General features: G+C 41.4%; 1 protein-coding gene across 1 annotated transcript; it reads right to left on the bottom strand.

Annotated features, from left to right (window-relative positions):
- Positions 1-751: 751 nt before the first annotated feature.
- On the bottom strand, positions 752-9,327 carry LOC144586082 (alpha-1-antiproteinase-like). The gene is made up of 4 exons (XM_078383750.1): positions 8,646-9,327; positions 6,916-7,184; positions 3,301-3,448; positions 752-1,060 (listed from the first exon to the last, which is right to left on the bottom strand). Exons 1-4 carry the CDS (start codon positions 9,279-9,281, stop codon positions 875-877), a joined length of 1,239 nt encoding a protein of 412 aa, XP_078239876.1. The 5' UTR covers positions 9,282-9,327; the 3' UTR covers positions 752-874.
- Positions 9,328-9,529: the final 202 nt, after the last annotated feature.

Raw genomic sequence — 9,529 nt, forward strand, 5'->3', positions numbered from 1 at the left:
TGGGGTTGTATACAAATCTGCCTACCTTGATTTCCCTGATGTAAGAGCACAAAGGTCAATAAAAGACCGGTTCTTTGAGATTTGCTAATGGTCCATCCTTAAACATCACGGTGCTATGTGGAAAAGAGTCATGAGCTAGAATGTTCTCCCTAAATGTGGGGAAGCCAGATGGTCTCAAGCTGCAAACATATGGCTTATATCGGAGTTGGAGATGATTCATATATTTTACTCCTGCATAAGGATGCTTGGAAGACCCCCTGCCTCAGTCAATTTCTGTGGAGTTTGTTGGTCTTTTTGTTGGCCCTACTCTAATTGGTTAAAACCCGGTTATGTGAAGGATTCCCCAATATGTTTCTAAAAGAGAGATCGGAAAAATACTCATGAAATCGCTTCTCCTCTTAAATTTAGACTGCCTCGATTCATTATACGTCTTTGTGTGGTTACACCACATATATGTGTGATTACACACACACACACACACAAACACACACACACACACACACACACACACACACACACACACACACACACAGAGGAGTGTGGAGCTTTCTAAATCCTCATATATATATGAGGATTTAGAAAGCTCCACAAAAACTGATGTCTCTGACCAAGAGTGAGATGAATGACTGCTTTTGAGGACAAGTGACAATGTGTTTTTTCAGTTTCTTTTAAATAAGAAACTTGTTATGTGCAATTGTCACCAATCCTTAGGTTAGAACATCTGTACATGAGAATAAATTAGCAAATCCTTACATTTGTGATGATGGCAGTGGTTTATTTCTCCCAGACAGGTAACGTGGAGAGTTTGTTCAAACTAAAAGACACCTGGGCACCTTTTCACACACAGTTTGCATTTGTGCAGCGCTACTTGGTATTAATTTTTGGTAGGATCTTGAAGTTTGCTTAGAAATAATATATTTCTCTCCTCAGTGGTTAACAACAAAAAGGGCCTGTCGAGTCTGATTACAAGGGGAGCGGAAGTGAGTCTTATTTCCATCAGGGTGGTTGCTGCAGCTTCAGTGCCATTCTCTTGGACATTTAGGTAAGTTTTGTGAATAGCCTACAAGGAGAGAAAGCAATAATTAGTATTGACATTTCCCCAAATTTTATTATACAGTTTATTTGTGGTGTTTCACAATGTAGGTATGTAATGTATTCTGAGGTTTTGTTTCCTTTTCATATGTCCCATGATTTATTGATATTAATTGCCCAACATAAGAAAATAAGAGTTAGACTAGATTAAGGTAAAGGTATCTCTAGTCCACCACTTTATTTAAAGATAGTGGCTGCTAGTAATTTTGGGAAACTTGCCAGCTGGAAACGAATGGAGTCCCTCCGGCCATCTCACATTCCCAAAGCAACTGGTCTACAGAAATGTCTTTTCTCTGCTCTCCAAGCACCACGGCTGTCAGACAATTTATGGGCCTACCTGTTGTTGAGGACCCAAACCAACACTAAGTGGGGCTGAGAGGAAAGAAACCAAGGATTAATATTTACTTGGTCTAGGATTTTATTTTGTAGTTCCTTTGCAGTGCTTCAAATGTAGGTTTGCAATGTTTAATGTGTCAAGGTATTTGTAATGGAACAGGTCACTATATTGTAAATTAAAATCTTGAACATATGAGATGTACTCATGTAAGTAAAACATGTAAGCACGAAGGCTTTCACGGCCTGGATCTAATGGTTGTTGTGGGTTTTTCGGGCTCTTTGGTCGTGTTCTGTAGGTTGTTCTTCCTAACGTTTCACCAGTCTCTGTGGCCGGCATCTTCAGTGCTATCCTTTGAGGATGGTGGCCACAGAGACTGGTGAAATTTAAGGAAGAACAACCTACAGAACACGGCCAAAGAGCCTGAAAAACCCACAACAACCAAAACATGTAAGCCTAATACAGAGGCTTTTTCTCTGTATAAAGGTAGCTCTGTGGGAGCATTACTTTACTGCTCTGGTTCAGGAGCAGTCAGGTTGCTCTGGCATAGGAGCAATCATGCTGCTATATTGTACAGTGGCGCCTCGCAAGACAAATGCCTTGCAGGACAAAAAACTTGCAACACAAATGGTTTTGGCAATAGGGTTGATGACTTGCAAGACAAATGTTCCTATGGCCATGCTTCGCAAGAAGAATGTTTTCTGTTTTTTGTTCCTTCCTCATGTTTGCTGATTTTTAATTTTTTTCTATGATGTTTAAAAAGTTATAAAGCTTTTATTGGAATTTTTGAAATCATCTGCACAATATGTATGGCTTTAAAGAACACTTCATAAACCCTTTGTGAACCAAATTTGAATTTGTTCTGATTTTGCTTGCCCATAAGCACACATTAGTAAGATTTCAATGCATTCCTATGGGAAAATGCATTTTGCAAGACATTAATGGCAGAACGAATTAATTTGTCTTGTGAGGCACCACTGTACTGGGTTGTGAATAACCAGATACTGTATATGGATATGCTGTTATGTTATCATGTTATGCTGAAGATAAATTGTTATAAGTTATATATGTAAATACAAATTATTTTTCTAAACTAAGTATGACCTGTCTTAAGTTTTGCATCCAGAGTTAAAGGAAGAGCACTGAATTTTGTTAAGTTTCCACCAGTTCTCCCAAGGGAGCCACTTTCTTTCTTGAATCAGCTTAAAACATTTCTGCTAGTACATGTTTCTGTACACACGTTCAAAGTATAGCAGGTATACTCAGAACAGAATGAGAGATTCTTTGATTGTCATTTGTCCCAACATCCACTGATATTACTCTCAGTGTAAGAAGATAAGAGTTAGGCTAGATCAAAGGTCTTTCTAGTCCAGCACCTTGTTTAAAGCCAATGGCTGCCTTTTACTTAGGGGAAACCTGCCTGCTGGACATGAGTGGAGCAGGCCCTTTCATCTCACATTCTCTACTAGTCTACAAAATCTTCTTATCTCTTTTACTTCACATGATATCCAGGCACCATGAGTGACATGCAGTTGCGGGCCTGCATTTCATTGAGAACCCAAACCAACCAAAAATGCCGTTCAACTTTGCAGTGGGGCTGACGGACATTTTTCAGATTGTCTGGCTATCTGGGGGGTGCATTACCAAAGGAGGAGGGCTAAAGTAAGAAGGGTTCACCTCCCCCCCACATGAAGAATATCTTCTCATGTAAAGGAGTTCTCAGCAAGAGATGCAAGTACTCTGCTCCTATTATCATCATTATATTCCTTTTTAATTCAAGGCAGCTTTATACTTGTACCCCCAAAACTGGAAAGCAAGTGAACACAAAATCTTTGGGTTGATGTTTGTTACATGATGAATTCAGGGGAGCATACCTTGGAGACCTTCAGCTTAGGTTTCCCAGTCATTCCAGATAAATCTGCACAGTCTTTGAATACATCAGTTATCCCCATCTTTTGTAATGTATTCTTAACATCATAGCTACCAGATATTGAGAACCTTGGAAGGAATAGTTCTACTCTCCTGTGGAAAGAAAATCAGAGTGGTAAGGAGTCATTCTGATATAATATATGTAGGTTATGCAAAAGCCAATGCAGACACCAAACTTTTCTGTGTAAGTAGTTAGAAAGCATTGTCAGGTGTGGTGGTCCTTGGACTCTTTGGTTCAGGACTTGTCTCATTAGTTGAGGTCTACCCCTTGATCCCCCCTTCATGGATTGTTGCCTTGCCATGGTGAAGGGGCTTGAGTAACTCAGGGAAGCTATGGGCTATGCCGTGCAGAGACACCCAAGACGGACAGGTCATAGTGGAGAGTTCCGACTAAACGCAATCCACCTGGTGTAGGAATTGGCAAGCCACTCCAGTATCTTTGCCAAGAATGCCCCACGATCAGAAACAGACATCTAAAAGATATGACGCTAGAAGATGGGCATCTCAGGTCGGAAGGCGTCCAACATGTTACTGAGGAAGAGTGGAGGAGAAGTACAAGTAGCTCCAGAGCTGATGAAGTGGATGGGCCAAAGCCGAAAGGACGCTCAGCGGTGGATGTGCCTGGAAGTGAAAGGAAAGTCCGATGCTGCAAAGAAAAATACTGCATAGGAACCTGGAATGTAAGATCTATGAACCATGGGAAGCTGGACATGGTCAAACAGGAGATGGCAAGAATAAACTTTGACATCCTGGGCGTCAGTGAACTAAAATGGACAGGAATGGGCGAATTCAATTCAGATGATTATCATATCTACTATTGTGGGCAAGAATCCTGTAGAAGGAATGGAGTAGCCCTCATAGTCAACAAAAGAGTGGGGAAAGCTGTAATGGGATATAATCTCAAAAATGATAGAATGATGTCAATACGAATCCAAGGGAGACCTTTCAACATCACAGTAATCCAAGTTTATGCTCCAAACACCAATGCTGAGGAGACTGAAATTGACCAGTTTTATGAAGATTTACAACACCTTCTAGAAGTGACACCAAAGAAAGATGTTCTTCTCATTCCAGGGGATTGGAATGCTAAGGTAGGGAGTCAAGAAATAAAAGGAACAACAGGGAAGTTTGGCCTTGGAGTTCAAAACGAAGCAGGGCAAAGGCTAATAGAGTTTTGTGAAGAGAACCAGCTGGTCATCGCAAACACTCTTTTCCAACAACACAAGAGGCAACTGTACACATGGACATCACCAGATAAGCAGAACCGAAATCAGATTGATTATATTCTCTGCAGCCAAAGATGCAGAAGCTCAATACAGTCAGCAAAAACAAGACCTGGAGCTGATTGTGGCTCTTATCATCAGCTTCTCATAGCAAAATTCAAGCTTATACTGAAGAAAGTAGGAAAAACCACTGGGCTAGTCAGGTATAATATAAACCACATCCCATATGAATACACAGTGGAAGTGAAGAACAGATTTAAGGAACTAGATTTGGTGGACAGAGTGCCAGAAGAACTTTGGATAGAGGCTCGTAACACTGTACAGGAGGCAGCAACAAAAACCATCCCAAAGAAAAGGAAATGCAAGAAAGCAAAGTGGCTGTCCAACGAGGCCTTACAAATAGCAGAGAAGAGAAGGGAAACAAAATGCAAGGGAGATAGGAAAAGTTACCAAAAACTGAATGCAGACTTCCTAAGAATAGCAAGGAGAGACAAGAGGGCCTTCTTAAATGAACAATGCAAAGAAATAGAGGAAAATAATAGAAAAGGAAAAACCAGAGATCTGTTCAGAAAAATTGGAGATATTAGAGGAACATTTTGTGCAAAGATGGACATGATAAAGGACAAAAATGGGAGGGACCTAACAGAAGCAGAAGACATTAAGAAGAGGTGGCAAGAATACACAGAGGAATTATACCAGAAAGATTTGGATATTCCGGACAACCCAGATAATGTGGTTGCTGACCTTGAGCCAGACATCCTGGAGAGTGAAGTCAAGTGGGCCTTAGAAAGCTTGGCTAACAACAAGGCCAGTGGAGGTGATGGCATTCCAGTTGAACTATTTAAAATCTTAAAAGATGAGGCTGTTAAGGTGCCACATTCAATATGCCAGCAAGTTTGGAAAACCCAACAGTGGCCAGAGGATTGGAAAGAATAGTTTACATCCCAATCCCTAAGAAGGGCAGTGCCAAAGAATGGTCCAACTACCGTTCAATTGCACTCATTTCACACGCTAGCAAGATTATGCTCAAAATCCTCCAAGGTAGGCTTCAGCAGTATGTGGACTGAGAACTCCCAGAAGTACAAGCTGGATGGAAGGGGCAGAGGAACCAAGCTGGATGGAAGGGGCAGAGGAACCAGAGACCAAATTGCTAACATGCACTGGATTATAGAGAAAGCCAGAGAGTTCCAGAAAAATATCTACTTCTGCTTCATTGACTATGCAAAAGCCTTTGACTGTGTGGACCACAGCTAACTATGGCAAGTCCTTAAAGAAATGGGAGTGCCTCACCACCTTATCTATCTCCTGAGAAACCTATACATGGGACAGGAAGCAACAGTTAGAACTGGACATGGAACAACTGATTGGTTCCAAATTGGGAAAGGAGTACGACAAGGCTGTATATTGTCTCCCTGCTTATTTAACTTATATGCAGAATACATTGTGCGAAAGGCTGTACTGGAGGAATCCCAAGCCGGAATTAAGATTGCCGGAAGAAATATCAACAACCTCCGATATGTAGATGATACCAATCTGATGGCAGAAAGTGAGGAGGAATTAAGGAGCCTTGTAATGAGGGTGAAAGAGGAGAGTGCAAAAAACGGTCTGAAGCTCAACATTAAAAAAAAACCTAAGATCATGGCCACTGGTCCCATCACCTCCTGAGAAATCGAATGGGAAGATATGGAGGCAGTGACAGATTTTACTTTCTTGGGCTCCAGGATCACTGCAGATGGAGACAGCAGCCCTGAAATTAAAAGACCCCTGCTTCTTGGGAGGAAAGTGATGACAAACCTTGACAGCATCTTAAAAAGCAGAGACATCACCTTGCCAACAAAGGTCTGCATAGTCAAAGTTATGGTTTTTCTGGTAGCGATGTATGGACGTGAGAGCTGGACCATAAATAAGGCTGATCACTGAAGAATTGGTGCTTTTGAATTGTGGTGCTGGAGGAGACTCTTGAGAGTCCCCTGGACTGCACGAAGAACAAACCTATCCATTTTGAAGGAAAACAAGTCAAAGTGCTCACTGGAAGGACAGATCCTGAAGCCAAGGCTCCAATACTTTGGCCATCTCATGAGAAGAGAAGAATCCTTTGGAAAGCCCTTGATGTTAGGAAAGTGTGAAGGCAAGAGGAGAAGGGGACAACAGAGGATGAGATGGTTGGACAGTGTCATTGAAGCAACCAGTATGAATTTGACCAAACTCCGGGAGGCCGTAGAAGATAGGAGGGCCTGGCCTGCTCTGTTCCATAGGTTACAAAGAGTCAGACACGACTGAACGACTAAACGACGACCCTGGATCTGTGATTTGATCTATTACACAAGACTTATTCACCTTCCTCGCAATGAGTTCACCCATTTGAACAGAAGGTCTTTTCCCAGAGCCTGTTCCACATGTTTCATTTTCCCTTGATCAGGAAGGATGAAGAGGGCCGAGGCACCACCCTTGTAAGGAAGCTCCACCACCTTGCAGGACAGATCTGCATCACGGTAAGTCTTAAAATATGCATCTTTGTGCATCATAGGAACCTTTACCATTGCCTTCTTATCCACGAAGAAATCAGCTTCACGGGTTGCCTGAGAATTGAAAGGATTTTGCCAATAGTTGCTGCCCGGGCCCAATTCAAAGTGCTTGTTTTGACATATAAAGCCCTAAACGGCTTGGGCCCTGGATACCTGAAGGACCGCCTCCTTCCATATGAGCCTACCCGGCAGTTAAGATCTAGCCAGGGGGCCCTTTTGAAAGAGCCATCCCTCAAGGAGGTAAGAGGGATGGCTTGCAGACAAAGGGCCTTTTCGGCAGCTGCCCCCAGACTATGGAATGCCCTCCCGACTGAGATTCGTCTGGCGCCGACACTGATGACATTTCGGCGGCAGGTCAAAACCTTCCTGTTCCAGAAGGCTTTTAACTGAAATAATATTAACTGTGGGTCAGATGGCAATTTTATATATATTTTAATTGTATTTTAATTGTACATATCTTTATTGTATTTTAAATGCTGTAAGCCGCCCAGAGACCTTTGGGTAGTGTGGGCGGCATATAAATTACTTACTTACTTACTTACTTACTTACTTACTTACTTACTTACTTACTAATAATAATAATAATAATAATAATAATAATAATAATAATAATAATAATAATAATAATAATAATAATAATAATAATAATAATAATAATAATAATAATAATAATAGGAAGCAAAAGACACAAGCATGAAGGTTAGTGTGGGATGTAAAAAAAAATTCAAGTCCTATTTGGACAAATGCTTGATTATCTACGAGACTAAATTTGGTGAGGATTGGTCTCATCTCTTTATCATCCCTTTTGTCTGCTTGCTGACACTGTGATTGCCTGATTCAGTGCAAAGGGGTGCTCACACGAGTGTATGTTTCCCTGAAGCAGGTGCCCACTGTGTCCAAACTGTTTCCTTAAAAATATGGGAATAGATGGGTTTCACTCACCACTGAACCATGCTATCATGAGGGATATAGGACAAGAGAAAGTGAGATTGGTGGTGGTGGTGGTGGCAATGGCCAATTTGCTCTTGTGAGCACTTTAAGGCAGCCTTTAGTGTTGGAGCTCAATGCAACCTGCCCCTGCCTTGCTGAATCCTGAAAACTGTTTGGAAGACTACAGAGATTTCATCCAGACAAACTGAATTTCTATACATGTAAATCACAGCAGAGCAAACTGTGCCCCCACCCCCGTAATCACATCCTTACTTCCCAATCAACACATTTCATTTACATTAAAGGTATGACAAAAAATATTATTCTTTTGACTTGATGCAGTATTGACAAGACTGTAGAGTGTCATTTCCCTTCTCAGCTTAGAAAACGTCTCTACAAGTAGGAATGAGAGGTTTGTATTTCTCATCCCTAGAATGGGTTGGATTATCGCTCAGGAAAAAAAGTGTCAACAAATCTACCAGGCAGGATACTGTTTTCTGGCACCGCTTAAACAATGAAGTCATTTATAACAGCAGAAAAAAGGAAAATTTCAAAAATATCCAATAGAAAAAGTAAGGAAATGTCTTTAGAAAAATAAAGACCACCAGACATACCTTTCAAGAAAACTTGGTTTACAAGAACCATCACAGAATCTGGGCGGAGACCCTTGATAGCATCTTTTATATGGGTTTTATTTTCTATGTAACTATTGATCTGCTTCTCAACTTCAGAAGGATTCGTGAAGTTGGCAGGAAAAATCTCTGCTTGATAACAATGTTTGGCATCCTTCACAAACTTCCCCACAAGTTCCACTTGGTCATGAGTGAAAAGGGCATTTACAATGTTCAGCTCAAGTTCAGCCCTGGGGAGGTTTAGCATTTGGAGAAGGTGACAAAACCCGTCATGGATTTCCTGCTCGCTGATCTCCGTCTCGTTGAAGCCAAGTCCTGTCAAAATCTGGCTCAGGGTGGTGGATTTAGCTCCCAGGGACAGGAAGGCAAAGGCGGTGGAAAGGCTCAGAGGAGAAAAAAACACATTCTCGTCACCAGCCTCTGAAACGATTTGGTGGAAGAATTTAAAAGCAAAGTTGGCATTGCTTCTGGAGATCTTTTGATAAGACAAATAGTCAGGAGCTTCAGTTGGATGATGGTGGTCATCAACATCTTTTCCATAACAGCCAGGGACATGGTGATTGTTTGCAAAACCACAGATCCCCAGAAGAAGCAAACAGAGGTAGAAATTCGACATGGTGTTGAATGGGAACTAATCTGGAAAGAAAGAATCACATTATTAACTGGTTGCAAAAGCAATGTGATCACAGTTCTCCTTGTACAGCAAGTGGCCTCACATCAACAGGGGAAGCGATTTGTATGTCTTTTGCTGCCATTCTTTTTGTAGGTTTTGAGGTATTTCTTTCTTTTGGCTTGATTTGGGGAGATGATTTTGGGTGCCTGTTTAGTGAAAAACCATAGCGTCCATTGGGGGCTTATCCCAAT

This window comes from Pogona vitticeps, chromosome 1 (assembly GCF_051106095.1).
Source record: "Pogona vitticeps strain Pit_001003342236 chromosome 1, PviZW2.1, whole genome shotgun sequence".
Classification (NCBI taxonomy): domain Eukaryota; kingdom Metazoa; phylum Chordata; class Lepidosauria; order Squamata; family Agamidae; genus Pogona; species Pogona vitticeps.

Excerpts from the sequence above, each read along its gene's own strand:
- LOC144586082 (XM_078383750.1), bottom strand. The coding sequence starts at position 9,281 with ATGTCGAATTTCTACCTCTGTTTGCTTCTTCTGGGGATCTGTGGTTTT. Across the intron at positions 7,185-8,645 it reads ACCAAGTTTTCTTGAAAGGT|TATTGGCAAAATCCTTTCAA; the intron begins ATGTCTGGTGGT and ends CCGGGCAGCAAC. Across the intron at positions 1,061-3,300 it reads CTAAGCTGAAGGTCTCCAAG|GCTATTCACAAAACTTACCT; the intron begins GTATGCTCCCCT and ends CTCTCCTTGTAG.